Genomic DNA, 26,769 nt, shown 5'->3' on the forward strand with positions numbered 1-26,769 from the left:
TGGGCTTTTCCCTATAAATAGGGCAGTTATTCCGTGAATTTGGCCACCAAATTCATTTTCTCAAATTTTTCTCCAAGATCTTCATCTCTCTAAACTTTCAAGGGCTTCCATTTCTTCTAATCTTCAGAGTTTTTGATCCTGCCAGTGTATTTCTTCGAGGTAATCAAATAAATTTTCTTTTGCTTTGTTAGTAATTGTTGCGAACATGTCTTCTGTTGATGCTGGACCTAGTAAACCTGCGTCGGGGGGCCCTAGGTCTCCTTCTCCTGAAGTTGATCCTCGAATTTTGGAGGAATGGGAGGACGACGATTCCTGTGGTGATTTTGGTGATGATTTTGGTGATGAAGTGGAAAGGCCTCGTCCTAATGAAGGGAGGCAGTACGTTATGGACCATGGCGACGCCTGTAAGGTCCGTCTTGACCGTACCTGGACTCATAAGCTCGCCAGTTGTTCTGGCGAGACATTTTTCGAGGGCCATTTTTTCTTCGGTAGGGGATATGAAATTGTTATCCCCGAGGAGGGTGAAGCCGTCTGTTGCCCTCCATCGGGCTACACCGGCGTGTATATGAAGCATTTGGAGTATGGGCTCCGGTTTCCGCTGAATGGGTACGTTGTGGCCATTATCAAAGCCATGAACGTTGCTGTTTCCCAACTGCACCCGCTCGCTATGAGGACCATAGTCGGCTTCGTCTGGCTCTGTCTCTTCAAGGGAGAGGCCCCAACGGTGAATTTATTCCGCCGGCTTCACCATCTCAAACCATTTTCTCGGCGCGTCGGATTGTACAGTGTGGAGATGGAGCCGGGTTATGTCTCTGTCAACAAACTTTCTTCTTGCAAGGACTGGCAAGGCCGGTGGGTGTACGTTAAGGTGCCGGATGACTATCCGCTGCCCTGCTTTTTCCAGCACCGAGTTAACTTGCGGTGTGAGACTCAGGCGGAGCATGATAGATGGGTTTCCCGGAAGAAGCTCAAAATGGATGCCAGCAGGGTCCCTCTTACGGACGATGAGAGACTGGCGATGAGGCTCTTTGAGGTGGACAAGGATGGGGTGCCGAAGAGATGGATTCCCCCGACGCAGATCATTCTTCAGGATGAGCCGCTCTGCCATGTCGGCCTCATACCGGCCCTAGCACAGGGTAAGTGGGGCCGGTGTGGGGCCCATCACCGCTCTCAACGTTTCTGTTTCTCGAACTTTGATTTGTTTCCTCTCAAACTTTGCTTTGTCTCTTTCGCAGGCCACTTTGGACCGGACCTGTCTGAGGATATCCTCCGGAGAATGGGACTGCACAAAGATAAAACTGTTGCTAACTTGCATCCCAAGGCTTTGGCCCACGACCGCAGGAAGTCGCCGAGTGAACATATGGAACAACGGCTGAAGGGCTTGAGCGTGGAGGAGGCTCAGGCGAGGGTTGTTAGCGGCGTAGTGCGTCGGACGCGGAAAACAATGTCCTCGGCGGCGAAGACGTCAACGCCGGCTCCAAATCCCATCCCTCCCCCCAAGAAGGAGACGATGGAGATTGTTGATATTCCTTCTGAAGGGGACTCTGACGCGGAGGAATCTCCCCTTGTCTGTAAGAGGAAAAGGACAGCCCCTACTGCTGGCAAGGAAGTGCCTCCTCCGGCCAAGAAGGCCAGGCAAGGTACCTATCTATCCTGTGGCTCAAATCTAGTCGGGTCATTAGGTGCCCCTGATGACTTGTTTCCCGATACGTCAATACATGTTGATACTGATGCCTTTATTAAATTTTTGTAGATCAGCCGCAGCCGGCTCCTGCTCTCGTTGGGCAGCAGGTGGAGGGGACCTCTGCGCAGGTTGGTGATCAAGGCGCCTCCGTCAACCCTTCATCCCAGAAGGCTTCCCATTCCCAGCCGCAGGTTGGGGGTCAAATTGTCACCACCGTCCCTTCATCCCAGAAGGCTTCCGTCTCCCAGCTTATAGAGGAAGGCACGAAGCTAATTAGGGAGCTGGCGAGGTGGAACGTGGTTACCGGTGCTCGTCTCATGGAGCAGGAGAAGGCCGTGGCTCGAGCCGTTTATGAGCGCAATGCCATTAAGCGGGTGGCTGCGTCGGCGAAGCTGGATCTCCTCAATGAGCGGACGCTTAGGGGAGATGCTGAGAAGGCGCTCTTGGCTGAGAGAAAACTCAGGGAGGACGCTGAAAAGGAGGTCCTCGCCGAGAGAGCGAAGGCCGAGGCGCGGCAGAGAAGGCGTGAAGCTGTCGGAGAAGTTTAGCTTTGTTCAGGGGCGTGCCGACCTCTTTCTTCGGCAGAGGAACGAGTTCAGGGACCTGTTTGAGGCCCAAAGTGAGGTGGTCCGAGCAAAGAGGCCATCATCAAGCAAAAGGAGGAGGACATTGAGATGCTCCAAACCGTCATGCTCCCCAACCTGTGCGCCGAATTTCGGGACTTGGCCGAAGGAGCTGCTAGGGAAGTGATCGGGGAGCTTTATCCTCTTGATGGTTCCTTTCCGTGGGGCAAATATGACGAGCTGCTTGAGGATAAGCTCGAGGCTAAGGAGAATGCCGTGGCGGAGAAGGCCAAGGAGGCGGTGAGGGCGAAGATGGAGAGGGAGGCGGCCGCGGAGAAAGCAGCTCTTGCTGAGAAGGCTAAGGCGGCCAAGGAGGAAGCCGAGAGAATGAGGGCGGCTGATGACGCCGAGGCCAAAGCTGAGGCTGCTAGGAAAGCTGCTGGGTTGCCTAATGAAGAAGATGCGGCTACCGCTGCTGATGGTAAGTAGCAACGGGCATAGGGCTGCTTGATGAGAACAAGTTTACAGTAGATCTGCTTCAGCTCCTCACACGCTACCATGTGCTGCTTGATGAGAACAAGTTTACAAATAGACTTCGTCACCGCCTGGGAGCTAATTATTAAGCCCTTCCCCCCTGCTATCCTCTGGTTCTTTAAATGACATAATTGTAATTTTTGCTTTTCTTTCCTTGTATTTTGTACAACTTTGGTAGGTTGTATTTTGGTTTATCCCAATGGGGACGGCCGTCATCCCCAGCCTGTAAACTGTTATTATTAATAAGAGTTCGTTTCTTTTGCCTTCGGTATGCCGAGGTCTTTTCCTCATTTCTTTTGAGCGTCTGAACGGTATTTAGTGTTTCCACTTTGCCTCTGGCTTGGCCGAGGTCTTCTCTCGTTTTTGTCTGAGTTGCCCTCTTACGTTATTAATTGAGCATATCTTTTTGTTTCCGACTTGGCTTGGCCGAGGCGGTTTAGAGTGTGTGTCTCAACTGTTTTTAACGTTTTTAAGGCATTTTGATTGTTTATCAACTGCGCTGGCCGCGACTGTCGCGGTGTCTGCTTTTTGATGGAGACCGCCGCTCCTGTCGGTACGACAGTAAGAGTCGGCGTCTGGATAGCGTGTTACGCGGCGTCTACCACTTTAAGTGACTGCCGAAGCGTCTACTATTTGGGGTGACTGCCACAGCACTACATTTCTTCATGGAGACCACCGCTCTTGTCTATGACAAAGTGTGAGTCGGCGTCGGATAGTGTGTTACGCAGCGTCTACCACTTTAAGTGATCGCCGAAGCGTCTACTATTTGGGGTGATCGCCACAAAGACTACATGTCTTCATAACGATCGCCGCTCTTGTCGAATCGACAGATGAGACGGCGTCGCCTCTTTTTCACAACGATCGCCGCTCTTGTCGAATCGACAAGATGAGACGCGTCGGCTTATTTTTATAACGATCGCCGCTTTGTCGAATCGACAGATGAGACGCGTCGGCTTATTTTTTATAACGATCGCCGCTCTTGTCGAATCGACAAAAGTATGAGATTTCTCGGCTTATTCTTTATAACGATCGCCGCTCTTGTCGAATCGACAATATGAGACGGCGTCGGCTTATTTCTTTATAACGATCGCGCTCTTGTCGAATCGACAGATGAGACGAGCGTCGGCTTCATTCTTTATAACGATCACGCTCTTGTCGAATCGACAGATGAGACGGCGTCGGCTTCATTCTTTATAACGATCGCGCTCTTGTCGAATCGACAGTATGAGACGGCGTCGGCTTCATTCTTTATAACGACTGCCGCTCTTGTCGAATCGACAGTATGAGACGGCGTCGGCTTCATTCTTTATAACGACTGCCGCTCTTGTCGAATCGACAGTATGAGACGGCGTCGGCTTCATTCTTTATAACGACTGCCGCTCTTGTCGAATCGACAGTATGAGACGGCGTCGGCTTCATTCTTCACAACGACTGCGGGAAAAATGAGCACTTTGAAGGGAAAACTTAGATTATTCTACTTTATATACAAATATGCGTCGGGGTGCCCACAACTGTTTTGGACACCTCCGCCGCCATACAAAGTTTCCGCAAAATCGCCGGTGTCCTAAGGGCTTGCTAAAGGCTCACCCCCCCCCCCCCCCCGTCAGACATCGGTTGCGTCCATGAGGTCGCCTTCCTGTTGCAGGGATGGGCTCTTTCCCTTCTCGGACTGTTTTGCCACTTTGAGGGATTGCATGTTGCATCCTCTGGCAGATATCTGGACGTTGACCACCTCGTCCTTCTCGTTCTTGGAGACGAGCTTTTGCGCTTCCCCCCGGTCCGAGACATACAAAAGTGTAAGAGCCCGGATGGACATTACCGCGTCGGCCTCGCCTCGCTCGAGTGACTCGGCCTATGAGAACGTTGTAGGCAGACGAGCCGTCGATGACCACGAACTCAGCTAGGACGTTCTTGGCCGCATTCCCTTCGCCGAACATCACCGGTAGTTTGATTGAACCGAGGGGTACCAGGCCAGCCCCGGAGAAGCTGTATAATGGATGGGTGCAGGGGCTCAGGTCCTTGATTCTCAGGCCGAGACTGCGAAAGCACTCCCTGAACATGATGTTTGTGTAGGCGCCTGTGTCAATCAGGCACCTCTTCACCAGGTGGTTGGATATGTCCAAGTTGACGACAAGCGGGTCGCTATGAGGGGCGATGACTCCCTCGTAGTCCTTCCTCCCAATAGTCATGTCGGGAATGTCAGGGGCGATCGCTGTGCTGGGCACAAAGTTGATGGCTTGATATAGCTCGTTTAGGTGCCGCTTGTGTCCATGAGCCGACCCACCGTTTTCGTTTCCCCCGATGACCACATGGATTACTCCTATCCGTTGGAAAACGGATTTCTTATCGAGCCGCTAGCGTCCGGTCTTCGGCCTTTGGCCACATACTTGTCGAGGCTTCCCTTCCGGATTAGCTCTTCAATGGCATTCTTCAGATGCCGGCAATTGTCAGTCAGGTGACCGGCGCAACCGTGATATTCGCAATACTGGCTTGCGTCACCGTCTCCTTTTGGCTTGGGAGGCCGTTCCCACTTCTGGCCCTCGTTTCTGCTCAGGGCGAAGACTTCGGCGGCCGATGCGACCAGGGGGGTTTTATCATGGTAATGCCTTTGGTAAAACGTCCCCGAACTCCCCCCGGCGCCCGTCGAGCTCTGTTTCCTGGCGGATCTATCAGACCGTGACCTGTTATTGTCACGGCGTTTCTCGTCGGACCGTGACCCGTTATTGTCACGGCGTCTCTCATCCGGGTTGTCATCCCGGCTGCTTTTCATTTCCGAGGGCTCAACCTCGCTTGGGCCTAGCCAGGTTTTGTGGTAGTCTTCTACCTTGATGGCCTGATCGGCCATCCTCCTGGCGGCATCTAGGCCCAAACCCCCGTGCTTGATGAGTTCGTCCTTTAGGTTTCCCTTGGGAGGCCCTTCATCGCGCGAAAGCCGCCGCCCGGGGTTGATCTCCTGATCCGCCGAACCATGCCGTCGAACCTCTTCACATAGCTTCGTAGAGACTCGCCCTCCTCCCGTTTGAGAGTTAGGAGGTCTGAAGTCTCCACGACCGTCCTCTTGTTGCAAGAGTACTCTAAGAAGGCGTCCTTTAGGTCGGCGAAACAAGATACCGAACCGTCGGGAAGCCCCTTGTACCAACTCGAGCCATCCCATGCAGAGTCGTCGGGAAGACCCGCACTGCACCTCATCGGGCCGCTCCCATACCGACATGTAAGACTCAAAGGCCTCGACGTGGTCGGTTGGATCACCGTCTCCTTTGTACGTGAACGCCGCAACTTCGCCTTAGCCGGCACGGCGGTGTCAAGGACATAATCACCGAGGGGTCGCTTGACCACGTGTCGGATGACACGTGGCGACCGACTCCTCGCATTCCTAGTCCGGCTTCTCTCCTCGTAGCGGGAAGGACTCCTTCTTCGACTTGGGCTTCTTCTCCGACTCTCCCGAGTCGGGCCGCCGGTTCCCCCGGGTGTGCCTCGTCGGTGTTGCGGCGACGCCGTCTCTCGCGAGTGCGAGAAGGACTTATGTTTACCACGACCACTTTGGGCTCCTCCGGCGTCTTGATAGGGTCCGCTTCTCCCGGTGCTCGTTCAAGTTTCTTGGAGTCACGTTTTGGGCCCCGGTCTCCGGGACGCTTCCGCCGCTCGTGTCGGCGTGCCTATGTGAGCCGGTGTACTCCCAATTAGGTCCAGGAGTGTCTTCAGCTTTGCTACGTCAACCACCTGTCCCATGATGGTGACCTGGTTGGCGGGCGGCGGTGTGTCGGTACATTATCGGCATTCCGAATTCCGGTTGGATTACTCCGCGGGGGAGGGGTCGCACTACTCCAGAATGGTGAAATGTATCATCTTGGTGTAGTTCGGTTTCGTCGGTCACGACTACTTGTTGTTTTGACATCTTCTCAGCTTTTTGGGTGGGTTTTTTTTTTGTGTTTTTGTGTTTGTTGTTCGGGAATGAAAATGACTAGCTTCTAGTGCTATCCCCACAGACGGCGCCAATTGTTCCGGGTGTAATTCCAGAGCAGATATTTGGTACCACTCGTAGTTCGTAGAAAGATGTCCTTGCTTGAATCCTCCTTGCAGTCTCCTGAAACGATGAACAAACTGAGGGCTCGGCTTTGGCCGAGCGTACTCACTCCGACGCTCAAGTCAGTAAACTTAGAGAGAAGTTGTTGTAACTTGGCTAAGAGTATATTGTAGAGAGATAAGGAAGGTATTACCAGATGAATAGTGGTTATTAGGTCAATTTGTGGATCCTTTCCTCAATGAAGGTTGAGGAGTATTTATAGGCATTCACCTTTTGTCACGTAGTGGCCAAGTGGCTCATTAGGTGGAAAGACCGTTGTACCCTCGGCCGATGGACCTGTGGTAGGCTCGCCGAGGGTCTTGGATATGAGTACGCGGATGTGTGCCCCGGCTGGCTGGTTGCCAGGCCGAGACCCCGGTGACAGGCCGATGGGCTCCATCGGCTAGGCTGTCTAAGTCGTTGACTTTGCTGTGGATACCCTTGACCTTGCTTAATATGTTGACTTGGTCAGCGGTGCAGAATATGCCCCATCAGAACGATTTATATTGTTGAAAGTTATATGATTGGTCGATTCTAATATGTCTTTTTAGATCTAACTTAACATGTAATCGCTATTATTAAGTCGGTCTAATTCAATTATCGTGACCTATACTAGTCTTAACCCTGTCGGTGATAATCCTAATTTATGCGATACTAATTAATCAATTCAGATCAGTACTCAACTAATTAGAAGCAGAACAATAATTGTACAACAATAGCAAGCAATTTAACAATCAATTCATAATAATCCCTTTTCTAACAACCTAGATCCCCTTTCACCCTAGATGATAAATTTAGCTACTCATACTAATAATAATAACAACAATAGCAATATAAGAAAGCATGCTTACAAGCATGAATGGTGAACAAGTAATTGAAATTATAATTATTGAAAGATTAGAACAATACCGTAAAATAGCAATGTTTAGATCCGGAAGGAAAAACAATAAATAAACTAAACTAAGAATATTTTAGAGAGTTTTTTTAGAGTAGCTATGCTAAACCTACGGAAAATAATGCATCCCTAACCTAGGGTAAGAGTTTAGGTATTTATAATAAAACATAACCGACTTAAGAAAAATTGCGGAAACTATGGAAACTGGAGGTTTTCCTCGATCGAGCCCTTGGTGCACTCGATCGAGCATGTTAGTTCCTCGATCGAGCCCCCATTGTACTCGATCGAGGCATCACTTGTCTTCAGCTCTTTTCTTCGTGTTTTATTCTTAACTTCTCTCCCTTCATTCTTATGGATTTCCGTGCCGTGCTTCATGTGTTCCTTTATGCCTACTTCGCGATGCCCATTTCATTCCTTTGCTCCTCAAATGCATCATTCCTGCATTAAACATCAAAAAGTGAAAGTATCAACATTCTAACATAAAAGGCATATAATAAATATAAATTAACACGAAAACCGTATTAAGAGCAATTAAGGGGAGGAATAAATATGTATATAATTATGATTCATCAAAGGGCGGAACCATAAACTAAATGTACCTTGGGCTAAATTTAAAGATAGTATAATTTGATAAGCTCTTTTTTTGTTCGAAATACAATATGCTCATCATACGGTCCAGAATCTTGTCATGCAAAATTAATCAAAGTGGTCGTTAAACGAGGAGTTTATTTAGTACTCCATATATACGAAGTGTAACTTAAAGAAAAAAAAAATGATACTAGATAGTCATTTTATTTAAGCGGTGCTCAATAAATTCAAATTTAGGTGTTACTTTATCATTTCAATATTATTCCAAATTTTATCATTGTAAAAAGAAAAAAATACAGTCTAAAATTTTCATATATCTATCGGAGAGAATGTCTCATGGAAAAGTTTACAGTAAAGGTAATGAGAAGAAGAAAATAATTAAGATAACACATGAAGTACATTTTAATTAATATTGCAAATAGTATCGTTAGATTTTAGAAGACATATATTAAGCCTAGAAGTAATGTAAACCCAAAGACAAAATAGTAATGAAAAAAGGGAGGAGATAAATGATAATCCCCTATTTACTAAATTAATAGGCGAAACTCTAAATTTTCCCGCCTAAACATATTTCCTAAAATAAATTTAGTTATTTTTAGCATATTTTGTAAGTATGGTGAGTTATAATACACATAATCTTTCAAATTTATATATTTATGTCATTTAATATTTTACATTGTACACAAAATTATCTCCAATCTTTTTATGATATAAAAAGGATTTTTTTTGTTTAAAGAATCATACGAAAAAAAATTTCATTGATTTTCTATGATAAAAATTGCGGCTACAAATATATTATCAGTAAAATTTTATAAAATAACACCATTAATCTAATAGGAAAAACTTTCATTGAAATACTCATTTCATGATTAATACAATTTTGACTTTGATTTTTCAAATCAAATATAACGATGAGAAATGTAAAAAAAAAAAATTAGTTAATTTAAATATCATAAATATAATATACTAAAAAAAGTAAAACTCTATATATACCGTGCATACATTGCACGGGAGCTTAACTAGTGGGATATTAATTGGAAAAGGTTATGCTACACGATTTACTCAATCATGTACAAGAATGGTCATAGTACATTAGTACCTTTCTCATTTAACCATCCTTTTTTTCAATTTTGTTCTATAAAATCCTCTCAATTTACTCCCTCCGGTCCAACTATCAACCACCAACCACCACCACCCTTTCCCCTACCCCACCATCCCCTCCCCTATTCACTTGCTGCCAATCCAGTCGGCCGACCGGACCCCACCGCCCCCACCCACCGTCCCAGACTCGCCTAGCTCACCCAAGCGCGCCTATGTACCCATCCTACCGCCCATCTCTCGCCTCGCTGCATAGCCGACAACCACCGTCTCCCTCGCCGCCCTTGCACTTCGGCCACCATACGAACCTCCACCCCTTTCCCAACAACCCTTTCCATTAACCCCGTTCTCCATCAATTTGAATTTTCACAAACCCTAATTTTATTTATCCCAACTTAATTTACATCTACCTACCTTCATGTAAAAATGTTGTTGCATAATTAAGTAATGAAGTTAGAATTAGGAATTGTTAATTGCTTAGTATCAGAAGAAGAAAAGAAGAAAGGGTTTTTTCTTTAGATAAGGGTAAGGAATGAAAAATTTATCGCAAAAAGTCCATGAAAGAGTAAAAATTGTCCATAAAAGAGCAACTATTACGATTGTGAAATAAAGCAAAAATGTGCGGCATTAAGAGTCGATCTCTATACCTGGTACAACATATGAGGCTTTGCATCCACGTAGAACGAACCATAATGCCATCAGGCATGTACTGCATTCATATATGCATCAAATTTTATTTAACAAAACATCTCGGGCTAAAGCCCAAGTAGGCACAGCCTAGTTCCGCCCCTGCTTTAACCGTAATGGCATATTCAAACCTTGACGGATTTGTAATCATGTTAGCCGACTCCATACTATGTTGGGACAGGTATGATTAGTGGTCAGACATACCAATGTTTTAAGACTCTGTCACATAGTTTATATTAACTTTTATTATTATTTTATTGTTCAAACTTTCTCTAGACTTATCTCGAACTTTATACATTATCCAAAACTCAATTCTGATTATACTTTTTCATTACAATTTTTTCTGCGAGGTTTTAAATAAAAAGGAAAAAAAAAATTGTTTAACACATAAAAGCCATTTACTGAATGTCATTCCTAAAAAGGTAGGATCAAGACTCATGTAGAGTCTTAAATTGAGACTCGATCACCTTAAGACTTGTCGAATATGGGTGTTCATAATCCGGTCCGACCAGAACCAACCCATCTGGTTTCGTTCCTGGACCACAATTTTTCGGTTAACTTCCAGTTCGGTCCAGTCCACCATTTTTTTCCATGTCCGTTTCCGTTCCAATTCGATTTCGGGCTGGTGCACAGCCCTAGAAGATTATAATAAATTATTGAGAGTCTTGAGCGAGTCTTGTCTCAAGACTTGCCAATAATCTATCTTACCCTAAAACTTTGTTGTTAATGTTGTTATAATCGCAATATGTGATAAGATTTTCATAAAAATAAGATTGAATTATCAATTTTGGTAGGAGATAATGTGTATGACAACAAACGAACATTTATATTAGAAATTTAATAGATGAGATTGATAGTTAATATAGTATGGAATTATTGTATATGATCTTTTACTCATAATAATGATTTTTTTGCAGCTTTAAATGTTTATAATATCACTTTCACTATGAGTCTATGAACATATTATTGGACGAGCGACATTTACGTACTCTAAGTCTCTAAGTGAGCATGTGAATATGATTAAACATATTTAGAGCATGTTTGACCTAAATTGTTAATAAAAAGAGTTTGTTTTTGAACCTTAATTTCCTCAAAGTGATTTTCAAAACTAGAAGCATTAATTGTTTCGATTTTTAAGGACAAAAAAATGGTTTTTGAGATTTTAAAAAATAACTTTTAATTTTTTAGAAAATGGTGTGTTTGACCAATTTGTATTTTTTAGCCAAAAAACACTTTCAAAAGTTAGGTCAAACACACATCTAATATGTATACACTCATTTAGTCATTACCTAATATCTTATTTCCTATACTCTATTTATTATAGAGAATAAATATTTGGAAAAAAAATGTATATTCTATATACTCATATTCTTTTGATAAGTTGACGAAGTAACCTAAAGTCTAGTACTATCAATTAATGTCATGTTAATTTTTTTTCCCATACATTCAACTTTATTTTGATAAAAATATTAATTCGGAGTTAATAAAAAAAAGGGTAGTTGAGCAAGAGGGATAATTGAGATTCGGGTTAATGTTGTTCTAATGGAATTAGGGTACGTGTCAGCGGTAGTTGATGTATGTGATGAAGGGCGTGAACTGGTGTGTAGTGTGTTAGGAATAAGTGCCTTGAATTTATGTCGAAGACGAATTAAATTAAGATATGAAGGAGAAAAAAAAGTTAAGCGAGTAGAAGAGGTCTGGTATCGAGCTCTTTGCGAGTCACAGAAAAGTCTGACGCCATAAACTAATTGACGTGCATCGGTGCATGTGTGCGTGCTTTAGTTTCCTCGTGATGTTGGTTTATGTTTTGGAAAGTGTGGGTTCCTCCACCTTTCCTAATACTCCCTCCGTCCTGGTCATTTGTTGTCCTTTTTTATTTTAAGGTGTCTTAGTCAATTGTTGTCCTTTCTATTTTAGGATTGCATTATTGAACAATTTGATTTTTCACACACAATTTGGTCTATTTGTCATCTTATAATTGACCATTTACTCTTTCCTTGGTTTTTGTGCCAAAACCAAATGACAACAATTCACCGGGACAGAGGGAGTAATAATTTAATTTTCGTCAGTTTTATGCAAGTTACTTTGTTCTTGTGGGTTTCGTTTGTATTAGGAAATTAATTATATTAATTTTCTATTAGTTGTATTTCTTTATTAGTCTAGATATTTTATCTTGGGTGAAATAAATATATAAAGACCCATATTTTATTTGGGTTTTTCTATTATGTGCCCAATGGACACATGTTAAGACGCCATTTAAGGAAAGAAGTACAACAATATCTCATGAGATTTTGAATTATGATGTGATAATTACCACATTTAAAGGATTAATGATGTAATTATTTTCTTAAATGACTTCTTAATATGTGCCCATTGGGCAGTGGGCACATGATAGAAAAAACCCATTTTATTATAGGTTAATTAAGAGAGAGATTTGAGAGCACAATAAAGAAGGTCGATTTGTGAGGTTCCTTTTGAAGAAGAAAACTCAATTTGTTCCGTGCTCTATTATTGTTGTTCGTCTGTCTTTAGAGATCGGAAAAGTTTGTTCAGATCTTGGTAGGCCTCAAGATTATTTGTCCTTCATCTTATTGGGATAGTCGATCTCCTTTGTTCCTTCGAGACTACTATATGTTGGTAGAATAAGGTATACTTTTGGCTCATATTGAGCGCGTGTATACCGGTCTACTGATGTACTATTTTCTCCACTATAGTGAAATTTGATCTTCTCGCAGGGTGGACGTAGCCAGTTATTTTACTGATAAACCACTTTAATATTTGTGTCAACTTTATTTACATTCGTATTCTTATCACCGCGTATTAATTAACTATTGGGTAACGGAATGACTCCGTTACAACATAGTGAAATGGAGTGTTTAACAGGTTTGGTGTTTGAAGAGGTACGTGGGGGTGTTTGAAAGAGAAGTGTATGGAGTAGGTGGTGGTGGTGTTTGGGGATTTCGGGAAGTATTCGGGAGGGTGGTAGTTAAAGTGTAGGGTTATGAACTTATCATGGAAACATGTCATTGGCATTTGTTAGTAGTGCTTAAGGAATAGAGTAGTGATAAAAATGGTCATGCCAATGATGTGGATTGTGGAGTAAGAACAATAAAAATTGGAATGCGAATTACGTGTAATATTGTATACGTAAATTATGAAAGAATTAACGAGTTTTTATCACACAAGTTATTACTATGAAAATACTCACATATACTCAAAATTCACTCAAATTACGTAAATGCTTTGGTTTAAAATCGTCAAACCTAAATTATTAAATTTTCAAAGTTCTACTATTTGATTTTAACTCAAAATATTCACGCTAGAAAAAAAGAAAAAGAAAAAATCTAATGTATATAATTTTCAAACTACTTTGTATTAAGTAATCATACGTACCAATAGGATATCTAATTAATCCAACATACTTCCTCCATTCAACTCCACTCTACCTATTTCTAATTTTTACATTATTCACAAATGCACATTCAATCTCGATTTTCTCTCAATACATAAGTGAAAATATATTCATGTGGGATCTTGTTTGATTCGTCTTTACGAGTACATTAAAAATATCTAACTTTTATAATTTTTGCAAATACATAGCTAACGATATTTATCGTGTAAAACACGCGTTGCCAAACGTGATAAAACAAAGTGGTAGGGTGGAGTTGAATGGAGGAAGTAGTAACATCTATAGAAAATAACGGCTGCAAATTCCACCGGTGTAACTCGTAACAAAAAAAAAATATCAAAATGGCCGACATACAGAGGCACATCAAGGAACAGAAAATGAAAATATGAAAAAATAATGTTAATATGGCAACATACTTCCTAGTCCCGCGCCCCACCGTCCCTTTCAATCACTATCCTTTCTTTCATCAATAACATCGTTCACGTTCACCCCTTATAAAAATCCTCACGTATCATCATCATCATTATTATTACATTATTAAATCTCTTCATTTGTTAATTACAAGAAGAATTTTCCGAACAAATTGAAAATTCTTCTAGTAATTATTGAATTCCCTGCAAAATCCAGTTATTATAAATTTACAATTCAGAAAGTTTCATACTTTCTTATATTTTCTGGATTTTGTAGGGGATAATTTTAATTTTTTACAGCATATTTTTGTAAAAAAAATTCTGGGTTTTTAGCTGTTGGACAATATATTTAGTGGGTTATTGTCAAAATTTGATCTTTAGTTGTATTTCCAGGGAATTTTGTATTTTGTATTTTGTATTTAAATGTTATAAAGGTATAATTTTTGAATTGGGGATTATTTTTTGAGTTTTTGGGAAATAAAATTGGGAGAAGATGACACTTGAAGCAATCCCTGGTAGTTCAGGATACTTGGATACATTTCCTGAGAGAAGAATTTCATATTTTGGTAATAAATTTGTTCTTGCTTTGACTGTTACTGCTGGGATTGCTGGATTACTCTTTGGCTATGATACAGGTATATTTCCTGTCTAATGTTCTCCGTCTTATTTAATTGTTTACCTTTTTTTTATTCTTTGCGAGAAGTATTTTGATATCATGTAACAAATGATTGGGACGTAGGGAGTATAACCATTATTATTTTATGTTTGATGAAATGTAAGAAGTATTGTAATATGTTAACTTTAAGATTGATGAAATGATGGTTTATTGGTTCATAAAGGTTCATGATGAACTATTCAACTTTATGGTATATCAGTTTTGGAGTGAGTGTGAGCCTTTTTGGGGGTAATAGTGGAACCCGTGGGTCGTGCTCTCTACCTTTGGCGCGCATGGGTAAACCCTCGGGTTTATGTAATAGTCGGTAAATCAGCGCATCAAGGATTAATCTCTCCCATTCGGTTTATCGAGTTTGAGACTTGAACTTTTGTTATGTTGAATGTTCAAGTCAATGGATTCACTTAATCAACTTTCTGAAATTCGGACTATATTAATGATACATCTTTTTCCCATCATTTATGAAATTCAGTGGTTGATTTGATGTTTATTCATTTTAGTGGCCAAGTATATAGAAATTTTACCATTTGAGGATTAATATGGCTGTTTTAGCAAATAGAACATAATGTGATATCCTTCTTTGTACTAATCCTCCTGTAAAAGTGTGATTTTCGTTAGACGGTCCTAGAATAAGAGACAAAGGTTATTTGATAACTTTTTTTTTGGCTCCGAAATATGGACTATAAGAGGATAGTAGGATACTCCCTATCTGTTCCTGCATATTTTTGAGTGACTTACTGACTTAGGAGAACATCAAAAGTTATAGATACAACAAACTGTTGTTAGTTATTGTTGTTCTCTCATCCTGTGTGTTTAAATATGATTGATTGTGACAGAAACTTTATGTTCTGCAAATACTATTTGCTCCTTTGAGTTTGTTGGATATTGTTGATCGTCGACTATTTCTGAGTGAAAAAAACAAAATACTCCATTTGTTCCATTGGAATGTTTATATAAATTATGATTTCCTCTTGTGGTCTTCCAGTTGGTAATATCTTTGATCCAAATTCAAAACCTTTCCTTTCAGGTGTGATATCAGGCGCCCTCCTGTATATAAAAGATGATTTTCCATCTGTCAAAAACAGCAGTTTCTTGCAGGTACAGTTAATATAACCAGGACCTTGTTAGGTAAAACAGTGATTAATTAATGACGTATAGGCGTATAGCCCTTTCGTATACACCTCTAAATTTTTTGCTTATTGTTCAATTTTCTCAAGTACATCCGTGTCTGAGTCTGTGGCAACAACCTTATAGTCTAATAACTTAGGGCACGTTAAAAGATTTTGAATGAATGAATTATACTTATCCCCAGACATTTCTTAATATAATTCTTTGTTCATTTTGTTGAGCCAAACGTTTTTGTTTCTTTGCCATTGGGTTACAGTGGAGGGACTATTACACTATCATCCCAATTTCTATCGTCAATCACCATCACTTTCCTCCATTTTTAGTTCATTTAGGCTCCATTACAACAACAACAACAACAACAACATCAAAGCCTTAATCCCAAAAATGATTTGGGGTCGGCTGACATAAATCATCCTTTAGAAACCGTTCAAGGGTGAACTCACACCTCAAAATGTGAAAAAAATAGAAAAGAAAAATTGAAAAACAAAAGGGGAGTGAAACATAATATAAAAGCCAGGTAAACTTATAGGTTTTAAAATCGAAGTCCGGATTTCTTTTATAAATTTAGGCTCCATTACCTTAGTAACAGTTCCCTCCATCTCAAGCAAGCTCTTAGAGTGGGAGCCTCATTAGAGGACTGGGGTAATGATGATGACCCTGGTTCCTTTTTCGACCACAGAGATCTAATAATTCTGGGCATCAAATTCTGACAGGAAACAATAGTGAGTATGGCATTGGTCGGCGCAATCGCTGGTGCTGGCTCCGCTGGTTGGCTTAGTGATACGTATGGGCGTAAAAGGTCGACTCTTTTTGCTGATGCTATCTTTGTCGTTGGTGCCCTTGTCATGGGTGTTGCTCCTGGCCCAATTATCCTGATAGTTGGACGGTTCCTGGTTGGGTTGGGTATTGGGCTGGCATCAGTTTGTGCTCCTGTTTATATATCAGAAGCATCTCCGACAGAAGTAAGAGGAGGGCTCATCAGCACAAATGTTCTAATGATTACTTTTGGACAATTCCTTTCATACTGCGTTAATCTTGCCTTCACTAAGGTCAGAATGCCAGATACTTTGTCTTCTCATTGATTTAGTTCTTTGATTAGTTGATATGCTTTGTCTTCAGCTCGCTAAACTCTCTATACTTCATTATGAGTCATCTGGAAACAACCTCACTGTTTTTAACGTGAGAGTAATGTTGTGTATATGCAACTCCCCCTACCACGCCACAGTGGGTGCCATTGGGGCATTGGGGTTTTGTTTTTATATGTTCCATATCCCATGGTTTAATATCTTTTAAACCAAATGCTTCTATCGTTTTTTTTTGTTGGCTCAAGATTCAAGAAACTATAATACTCGAATAGATTTTTGGTTAATTTTCTGAACATTTCTTCGCCTGTGAATACAAGCAGGTGCCTGGAACTTGGCGTTGGATGCTTGGTGTCTCTGCCGTGCCTGCCATGTTGCAATTTATTTTGATGCTTCTTTTGCCAGAGTCGCCCCGATGGCTTTACATGAAGGTTGAGTTCTTAACTTTTACTTGGATTTTATAGTCTTCTGTCCTGTATCCTAGTAAAACATCGACTTGATACCTTGCAGAAAGACAAATCACAAGCCGCTGATGTTCTCTCGAGGATATATGACCCGTTTAGGTTGGAAGATGAGCTTGATTTGCTTGCTGCTGCTGCTGAAGAGGAACGTAAGGCAAAAGCTGTTAATATTATGGATGTGTTCAGAATCAAAGAAATCAGGCTTGCTTTTCTTGCTGGGGGTGGTCTTCTGGTAAGTTCATTCTTAAGTGTCGTAAACTTTCTGCATTGATTGTTTCTGTGGTTGTCAACTCACTGTGAGTAGACTGCCATCCGCTGTTATTGTGAGAACTTTGAAAGCCATGGTAAGTTCATTCTTAAGTGTCGTAAACTTTCTGCATTGATTGTTTCTGTGGTTGTCAACTCACTGTGAGTAGACTGCCATCCGCTATTATTGTGAGAACTTTGAAAGCCATGGATTATCAATGGCATTCGTATACACTATCTCTGACTACGGTAACAAGGGCCGTTTACGAATCTTCATTTAGGGTTTTGTGGATACTTTAGAAGGAAAGGGGAGAGGAGGAAAATGGAGGGAGCAATGGGGTTTTCCTTCCATTTTTTTTTTTCCGTATGTTGGAAAAATTGACCGAGCCATTCCTCTTCATCCGAATTAACTAAATATTGTCGTAGACTTGTAGTGTAATTGGTTTTTTATTGTACTTAAATAAAAATGTCTAATATCTCAAGAACTACAAATCCCAGAGGTTCCTTATTAATGGTTTTAAGTCTTAACATTTATGCAGGCGTTCCAGCAACTGGCAGGGATCAACACTGTTATGTACTACAGCCCAACTATAGTACAGATGGCTGGATTTAGTTCAAATCAACTTGCCCTCCTAATCTCACTTGCTATTGCGGCCATGAACACAGTCGGAACAATCTTAGGCATATACTTGATCGACCGTACGGGAAGACGTAGCTTAGCCCTCACTAGCTTGGCAGGCGTATTTGTTTCCCTTATATTGCTTTCGATGTCATTCTTCCTGGGTTCCTCTAGTGACTCAAGCTCTTTCTACTCATGGCTCGCTGTCGTGGGCCTGACCCTTTACATTGCCTTCTTCGCTCCTGGAATGGGTCCTGTACCTTGGGCCATAAACTCCGAGATTTATCCTCAAGCTTACCGTGGTTTATGCGGGGGCATGGGAGCCACAATCTGTTGGATCACAAACTTTCTAGTTTCAGAATCATTCCTGTCTATTTCCGATGCCATTGGAACGGGCGGGGCTTTCCTGATAATCGCGGGAATTGTGGTGCTCGCATTCGTATTTGTGTGCGCCTTTGTACCTGAAACTAATGCCTTGACTTTCGAGGAGGTCGATCAAATGTTCAAGGATAGAGCTTATGGCAGTAGTAGAGAGAACTCTCAGAACCTTCTGGAACCAGGAGTCCGGTTTGAGACTAACGGCTAAGCTGTGTTCGTATGCTTTCTCTCGGGGGACCATTTTTTGCTTTCTTCGTTCTTTCCCTTTTTCCGATCAACAGTTTATTTAAGCCAAAAAGGCAAGGAACAACACCAATAGAACAATTGGGAAACATGCTTTATTTTGATTCAAAAACGTTATTCATCATCGTACATAGATATACTGGATTTGTTTCGTGTTGCTGAATGAAAAGGCGATGCGCATTGAGAGGCATTTCTTTGCAAAAGGAATCTAGTGCCAGACTGCCAGTAAGAGGCTATGTAAATTATTGTCTCTTTGTTTTGTTGTTGATTGAACTGTTGTATATTTGGGATTTATGTGCAATTGGTGTTGTTATATCAGTTAAGTGATCAATTTTCCAATCTCTTCTTCTGTACCTTGGATTGTTGTGAGAGTTTTTAATAAGCTAGTGGCATTGCCTTAGAACATATCTAAATTTTAAGTGTTTGATCCTATGTTTTGCGACTGTAGCAGTCGGCTATATGCGTTTGATATAAGACTCGATGTGGTCAAGCCATATCGGTTAAAAATGACTTGCTGAATTTAGGCATCGTTTGGTTGCCACTACAAATGTTGGGGAATTCGAAAATCCATGAATTGGAAAAAATGAAAATGTTTGGTTGCCCAAAATCCCATGATTTCATTTTTTCCTAAGAATTGCAAACTCCTCGATAGGTAGTTTGAAATTCCCGTGTCCATTTAATTCCTACATGTCAACCAAACGTCTTTTTAGCAATTTACATAAATTATCCAATTCACGTGTTTTTGAAATTGACGGGAGATTAATTCCGCCATAACAACCAAACGACACCTTAGACTAGGGAGATGACTTGAAGAATCTACGAAAATACTCTGTAGTAAATTGCTTTCAAGAGTTCAAACCGTGAAAGGCTGAAACGGTTTACTACGAAACTAAAATACAATGACAATTATACCCCAATGCTACAAATTTCCAGATAATTTAAAATAAATATTCGAATAAGACGATTTTATATAAATAATTAAAAAATGGTTGGGATGGAAATAGTATTTTTGACACCAAGTCAGCAGCTGTTAATAATGATAGGAACAAAAAAGACATGTCAGTGATGAGTAGGACTGCAGTACAACTGTATGTTTTGTACGACTTGACACTATACCTGTTCAATCCTCATCTTCTTTACCTCTGTACATCTATGATGGGATCTATCCAATTTTTCCTGTTACATTAATTCCACATATTCTTGTTTAAAACCGTCTTAATATAAGACGACATTCATAACCGATTTATTTAAATAAATCAATAAAAGGAGTGACGTGAGACAGGTTAAGTTTAAGCACAAATTAGGACCAACTGCATTTATTCATACTTTCATTACTCAATTTTCTTATCTGTGGATAAATAAATCCCATTTTATTTTTATTTATCTCAACTGTTGCCATTTTTTTTCTGGGTTCCTGAAATTTCCTCATTTTCTGTTCAATGAAAGTACATTATTCAATCAAAATCCTGCAAATATAATCTGGGTGGTATTTATTCTACATAAAAGTTGAAAACTTTCTTCCAATTATCAGTAATTTAGTGTAATTTGATTTGATTCATCTTCTGAGATATTTTCGATTTCAATTCAACAAAAGTTTGAATCTTTCTGTAATTATCAGCTTATTCAGTGAATTTTCCATATTGGGTTGGAATTTTTGGCTGAATTTCTGGAGTGGGTTTAGTGTAGAATTTGGGTATTTTTTTTTTCTGGTGTATAATTAGTGAAAATGGTATTGGATTCAATACCTGGGAGTTCAGGCTACTTAGATTCATTTCCTGAGAGAAGAATCACTTATTTCAGTAATGGGTATGTGCTTGGGTTGACTGTTGTTGCTGGTATTGGTGGTCTACTCTTTGGCTACGATACAGGTATCAAAACCTCGTGCTCTTATTTATTATAGCATTAATTATCTTCTTTCGGAATTATTCATTTGTTTACCTTTTTTATTCGTGGTGAGGACTTAGGGGTAATTTAATCGAAGGTAAAAAATTAGGTAGGATTAAATGCAAATTATATAAAGTCTACTTCTGGCTTGAAGTTTGGATTGGTTCAATTCTAGCCTTGATTTGATTCGCTTATTAAGAGTTTCATGGTGTACATTTCTCTTTGTAAGATTATTTTGGACTTTTGGTCTTACATTTGTTGATGAAGTGATAGGACTTGAGTTTGTCTGTAGGTAGCCAGAAGGTCATTGACTCACATTTCCTAAGCTTATCAATTGCATATTTCTATGGGTACCGTCTTTAATTGGAACTTATGTACTGCCTTTATGCAGTATTCTTAAGTTACTTGGTTTTAAGAAGAGCTTGAATTGCAGGTGTAATATCAGGAGCACTCCTATACATCAAGGATGACTTTGAAGAAGTCAAAAACAGCAACCTCTTGCAGGTATGTTCATATGTTGAGTAACAGGATTACATTGACTTCATTTGGAGCTGTTACACTCGTTCGAAAATGCGATCCTATTAGGGTAATTCAGTAGCAAGGTGTAATGTTCTTGAGCTTCTATCAATCTATCCTATGAGACGGTCCTATAGTATCAGATGATTGAGACTGATCCAAAAGAAGAAATACTGATATTTCTGTAACGTCTAATCCTGTTTTAACAGTATGATATATTACAATGACAATGGACATATTTAAGTCGGAGAGTCACACGTGTACAGTTTGGCTTATTGTTAAAATAAATTGTTAACTACTTCGTAATTGTTTTCAAGCCATTCTGCTAAAAAGCTATAAATTCTCCTGTCTGCAGGAAACAATTGTGAGCATGGCCCAAGTAGGTGCCATAATAGGGGCTGCTACAGGCGGATGGATTAACGATTCCTTTGGACGGAAGAAAGCTACACTCCTTGCAGATATCATATTCGCAGTTGGCTCATTTGTTATGGCAGCTGCCCCAGATCCTTACGTTCTTATATTCGGACGTCTGTTAGTTGGTTTGGGTGTTGGAGTGGCATCGGTTACTGCCCCTGTTTATATTGCAGAGGCAGCTCCTTCTGAAGTAAGAGGTGGACTAGTTAGCACTAATGTTCTCATGATCACTGGAGGACAGTTTCTTTCCTACCTCATTAACCTTGCTTTTACAGAGGTCAGATACATTTTTTTCTCTACTTATTTACTCCTATAAGTTACCAAAATTACTGCTTGTTTACAGAAGCTCCCTCATATGCTAATTTAATTTGCCCTAGTTGAAGCCTGAAGGTATTAGTGCCTCCTTTGAACAATCAAACATATTTAATAATCAGTGTCCATGAGTAAACTTCCTGATTTTTATTTTGAGGTGTCCACAAATGAACTTTCTACTTGGAATTTATTCCTTTTTTTTTTGCATGCGGATCCCGTACTTTTCATATCTTACATTTCCATCCACATCTTCAATGTTTTTTTAATTTTGTTCAAAGCAAACAAGGAAGTTTTTCAAGCACAAAGAGAGGGCATTTACATAGAAATCCTTTCTCCCTTTTTTTTACTTTTGATCTTCCCTCTTTGCATGATGTTCTTGCGTTTGAAAATTAATCATCTTCAACTTCGTGTGTGGTACGTACAGGCGTACAGCCTTTAGCTTACATCATTGCAGGTTTGCATATAGATATACCCTTTATTATTGTAGTGCATGTTTGAAATATTTGATTCTTTCCTTATGGCTTTATTAGTCATATGTTGGCGTGAAAGGTTTTCCTATGTGCCGATGTGCGAATTTGAATATAGCAGCATAAAGATAGGGCATTTATTTTTTAAAATAATGTTCACAAATGAAGTAATTGTCACAGTGGGTGAGAGAATGTGGTAGTAAATGTGGTGTTGGCGAGGTTGATGTGTTATATCGTTGTAATGGGTCGCTTGACTCGGCTGGAATTTCATAATTGTTTACCAAATATGTTCTATAGTTCTTGAATTCTTCAAATCTAAAATTTAGATTGAGTTCCACATTTGTATTCTATGTTCTCTCTCTCTTTTCTCAAATACACAATATTATTTGCAATTTTGCATATGCAAATGTTTACCAATCTTTTTTCGGAAAGTAACCTGTAATATAAACTAAACCGCAGAAATAACGGCATGCTTTACTGGGCGCTATATAACAGTAGATAACATAATTACAGTCTGTAATTTCATTATCTAACGGAGACATTTTTGCATCAATTAAGCCTATAGTGGGGGTAAAGGCTCAGATGTAGAAACCTAGCATTTCCCCTCTATTTATGAAATCTTGTTTACTGATGAATATAACTAACAGTGCATCTCTATCCACTGCTAATTCACAGTACGAGAAAGACATACAATTTGGTGACCTTGTGCTTTATTCCATCATGCTTCAAAGCCCAAGTATTGTGAATCTTGACTTAGATGCAGATAACCTTTTTCTGATGAGAAAATAACTGTAGAAATCTCTTTTATTTACTGACTCATTGATGTGTGCTTAACATCAGATGCATCTGTTTTGTGGAACTTGTAACTGCTTTGGCTACTACTTCTGAAATTTGAAGCCTCTAGAGAATTCTTCTGTTAAAATAACATAGTTTAACAGGAGCTTTGTATATGTTTCACGGTCTTTGCTTCAGTTCTTTGTTTTGAAGTTTCGTATGACTCATACTTCCAATATGCAATTTTGTGATTAGGTTCCAGGGACATGGCGATGGATGCTTGGAGTATCAAGTTTACCAGCTATTATACAATTCTTCAGTATGCTCTTTTTGCCAGAGTCACCACGCTGGCTTTACGTAAAGGTTGTATGTCTTTACTTTTTACATACAAGTGTATTCCCTATCCTAACTTTAATGTTCTTGCGAGTGTAATGAGATCATAGTGTCCTGCAGGGTGAAAAAGCCAAAGCAGTTGCTGTGCTTTCAAAGATTTATGATCCATTTAGATTAGAGGATGAAGTGGATCTACTTGCTGCTGCTGCCGAGGAAGACCGACATAAAAAGAAAGCTAGGGTCTTGGACGTTTTCAGGAATAAGGAAATAAGGCTTGCATTTCTTGTAGGAGGTGGTCTCCAGGTACAGTTGACACTGTCTATTCGTCTATCTTTCTCACTGGGGAGTTGAATACCTTTGACTGATTGAACTTTATTTACTTGTTCCCCCTACCCTGATGGCGTAGCTAGAACAGGCAACTTTTTAATTACTCGGCAAATTGAATCTAAGAAATTTTTTTGATCTATCTCATTGTTTGTTATGATGCTTGATGAAACGCGTGTCAGCAAGGCTTCAACCTGTATTTGAATTCCGTCAGCATTAAACGTTCTTGTGGCTCAATTTATGGTTTTACACCTGAAAAAAATGTTTAAATGTGTCATCTCACTTGTGCGAGCAAGGCCCGCTCCTACCCACCACAGGACATCATAGCGTGTCGGGTGAGATGAAAAAGAAGCAAGTCATTTCCTAGTATCCTCTGACCTCTATGGCCTATATATGTTATTTTTTGTGCTTTCTTATGCCTTTTGTTCTTTTAGCTAACAAGCTAGCGGTCAGTCTGATGAACGATATCTGTATGTTGTTATACGCAGGCATTTCAGCAGTTTACCGGCATCAATACAGTCATGTATTACAGTCCAACTATTGTTCAAATGGCTGGTTTCCAGTCCAACCAGCTAGCCCTTCTCCTTTCGCTCATTGTCGCTGGCCTGAATGCTGCCGGAACAATCCTCGGCATTTACCTTATCGACCACATGGGCCGGCGTCCATTAACCCTAGTTAGTTTATCAGGCGTGTTTGCCTCACTCGTCATCCTAGCTGTGTCCTTTTTCCTTCAGTCTACGGGTGTACTAGCTGTCGTGGGCCTAGCCCTCTACATCACCTTCTTCTCCCCCGGGATGGGGATTGTGCCTTGGACGGTGAACTCAGAGATCTATCCTCAAGCATACCGAGGCATATGTGGGGGAATGGCGGCCACAGTGAATTGGGTCTCAAACGTCATCGTCTCTGAGTCATTCCTTTCTATTGCCGCGGCTGCTGGTACCGGTCCCACTTTCATGATACTTGCTGGCATCGCGCTTCTTGCCATCGTTTTTGTATACCTTTGCCTTCCTGAGACAAAGGCGTTGACATTCGAGGAGGTCGAGCAGATTTGGAAAGAGAGAGCTTGGGGCCGCTCCTCTAACACACAAACGCTACTCAACCCAACGACGACAAACGAAAGGAGTCGGCCAAGCCCTAGTCATTATCACTAGACCCACCAAACCGGTCATCCGGGTCTGGTCATTTCAGGTATATTATTCACTTTTAGCCATTCCATTTTGGGTTCGGGTGTGCTCCATGCCTCCGGCTCCATGGCTCCATGTATGTTACCATCACTTCCCAAGGCAGGTCTTTTTTAGCTGCTGCTGCTTAATTGTAATTAATGTTTTGATCTTAATGTTCTTTTAATAAACGCTGTTTCCTTAATGGCTTCAATTAAATGTTTTTGTATCTCCATAATACTTGCTTGTACTACTAAAAATAAAAACAAGAACCCTTTCGAATATGTTCTGTTCAGTTTAATTTAACTCTGTTTCAGTCCAAAAGGACACGGCGTGAAAGCCTATCACCTATATCGCCAATATAGGCGCAATTTGTGCCTGAAAAGTTCACTATATATATATATCAAGATTCGATTGCTAACCTACCAAATTTGGGTTGCAGTTTGGCCTAGGTATTGTACTTTTGAGTTTTGACTCACAAGGTTCATAGCAACTGTCCAAGAGCTCATTCCCTTTTTTTTTTTTTTTTTTTTGATAGTTGGATAATTAAGAAAGGTCCATATTACAACAGACGGACCCATTTAAATGTCACATACGAGAATAAATTAACGTCTCGCATTACAAGAGAAAAATCTGTCGATTTATGGAACCTAATTGAAAGTACAGTATACCACAAATAGGATTATACATCCAGTTGTACCATTAACATTGTACAACCAAGGTATAAGAATCCGAACTTATATGTATTTTTTCTGAGCTAATTCAAAATTCATGTTTTTAAGAATCCGAACTTATATGTATTTTTTCTGAGCTAATTCAAAATTCATGTTTTTAATGAGTAATTGGATGAGTTTAATACTTTGAAATAAAGCTCATATTATTTAACATAAAACTCGGATACTTTATCATAAAACGCAGATCCTACACCGTACAACTGGTTGTATAATCCATGAATTGACAATATATCTAGGCCAAACTGAAGGGAGTAAGGACTAAGGTCGTAGTTGAACATGGAAAAGTTTATGTGTCGTCTTTCCCCCATATTTTATTTCAGATCGACAACTATGGTCATTCTTTTTTACAATATATTCTTCACATTTTTTTTAAAGGACCATAATACGAGTAAATTTTATTAAAACCCGAGTCAAAGATTTAACTCCGCCTCATCATATTCATAAGTCCTTCTTTTCTTGGTGATTGACATAAATTGAACTCTATAACAATGTACAATGTGGTGGCATTTGAAGTTAACCAAACATTGAAATTTGAGAGACCTTAACTTAAGGTTGATAACCATACTCTCTCACAAAATGTAAGTGGGAGGACAAGTGGGGTATCTATGTCCCACCCACTTGTAATATCCACTTATGTTTTGTGAAAGGGACGCTATTCATCTTCAGTTTTAGACGCATAATGAGAAATTTGCGATGGAAAATAATTAGGAATGACATCACTAATGTGACCGATTAAGGAGAAGTACATTGTATGATAATTGGTCACAACAATTCGAAACTAACGAAAATTAAACTATGACGTGTAACTAGTTGATTACCAATAAATATCTTACATTTGACGAAGATGTTATTGCAATCACCTCATCATTGGAGTTTATCCAATTAAATTCTTTTCATTTTCTACCTCAATAATTTTCTCTAAACGGTCCAGATTTTGCTCTGAAACGATTTAATGATCAATTATAAGGAAATAGAGAGAAAAAATAATGAAAATGACCCACTCTCAATTTATCTAATGGTACTAAAGCATGGAGGCAGGGAAAAACATATATAAATAAGCATAGAATTAGGGGCGAAATCGATCACTTAA

The 26,769-nt window shown here is 40.3% G+C and overlaps 2 protein-coding genes across 2 annotated transcripts; both read left to right on the forward strand.

Moving 5' to 3' along the window:
- Positions 1 to 13,840: 13,840 nt before the first annotated feature.
- LOC141606312 (inositol transporter 1-like) lies at positions 13,841 to 19,100 on the forward strand. The gene is made up of 6 exons (XM_074425399.1): positions 13,841 to 14,566; positions 15,632 to 15,702; positions 16,446 to 16,781; positions 17,138 to 17,245; positions 17,325 to 17,507; positions 18,061 to 19,100. The coding sequence occupies exons 1-6, from the start codon at positions 14,425 to 14,427 to the stop codon at positions 18,724 to 18,726; spliced, it is 1,506 nt and encodes a 501-aa protein (XP_074281500.1). The 5' UTR covers positions 13,841 to 14,424; the 3' UTR covers positions 18,727 to 19,100.
- A 695-nt stretch (positions 19,101 to 19,795) lies between these two features.
- On the forward strand, positions 19,796 to 25,227 carry LOC141606311 (inositol transporter 1-like). Its single transcript, XM_074425397.1, has 6 exons — positions 19,796 to 20,629; positions 21,079 to 21,149; positions 21,517 to 21,852; positions 23,384 to 23,491; positions 23,582 to 23,764; positions 24,274 to 25,227. The coding sequence occupies exons 1-6, from the start codon at positions 20,488 to 20,490 to the stop codon at positions 24,934 to 24,936; spliced, it is 1,503 nt and encodes a 500-aa protein (XP_074281498.1). The 5' UTR covers positions 19,796 to 20,487; the 3' UTR covers positions 24,937 to 25,227.
- The last annotated feature ends 1,542 nt before the right edge of the window (positions 25,228 to 26,769 follow it).

Source organism: Silene latifolia, chromosome 10, assembly GCF_048544455.1.
Source record: "Silene latifolia isolate original U9 population chromosome 10, ASM4854445v1, whole genome shotgun sequence".
Taxonomy (NCBI): Eukaryota; Viridiplantae; Streptophyta; class Magnoliopsida; order Caryophyllales; family Caryophyllaceae; genus Silene; species Silene latifolia.

Excerpts from the sequence above, each read along its gene's own strand:
- LOC141606311 (XM_074425397.1), top strand. The coding sequence starts at position 20,488 with ATGGTATTGGATTCAATACCTGGGAGTTCAGGCTACTTAGATTCATTT. Across the intron at positions 20,630-21,078 it reads ACTCTTTGGCTACGATACAG|GTGTAATATCAGGAGCACTC; the intron begins GTATCAAAACCT and ends CTTGAATTGCAG. Across the intron at positions 23,492-23,581 it reads CACGCTGGCTTTACGTAAAG|GGTGAAAAAGCCAAAGCAGT; the intron begins GTTGTATGTCTT and ends AGTGTCCTGCAG.
- LOC141606312 (XM_074425399.1), top strand. The coding sequence starts at position 14,425 with ATGACACTTGAAGCAATCCCTGGTAGTTCAGGATACTTGGATACATTT. Across the intron at positions 15,703-16,445 it reads AAAACAGCAGTTTCTTGCAG|GAAACAATAGTGAGTATGGC; the intron begins GTACAGTTAATA and ends AAATTCTGACAG. Across the intron at positions 17,508-18,060 it reads TTGCTGGGGGTGGTCTTCTG|GCGTTCCAGCAACTGGCAGG; the intron begins GTAAGTTCATTC and ends ACATTTATGCAG.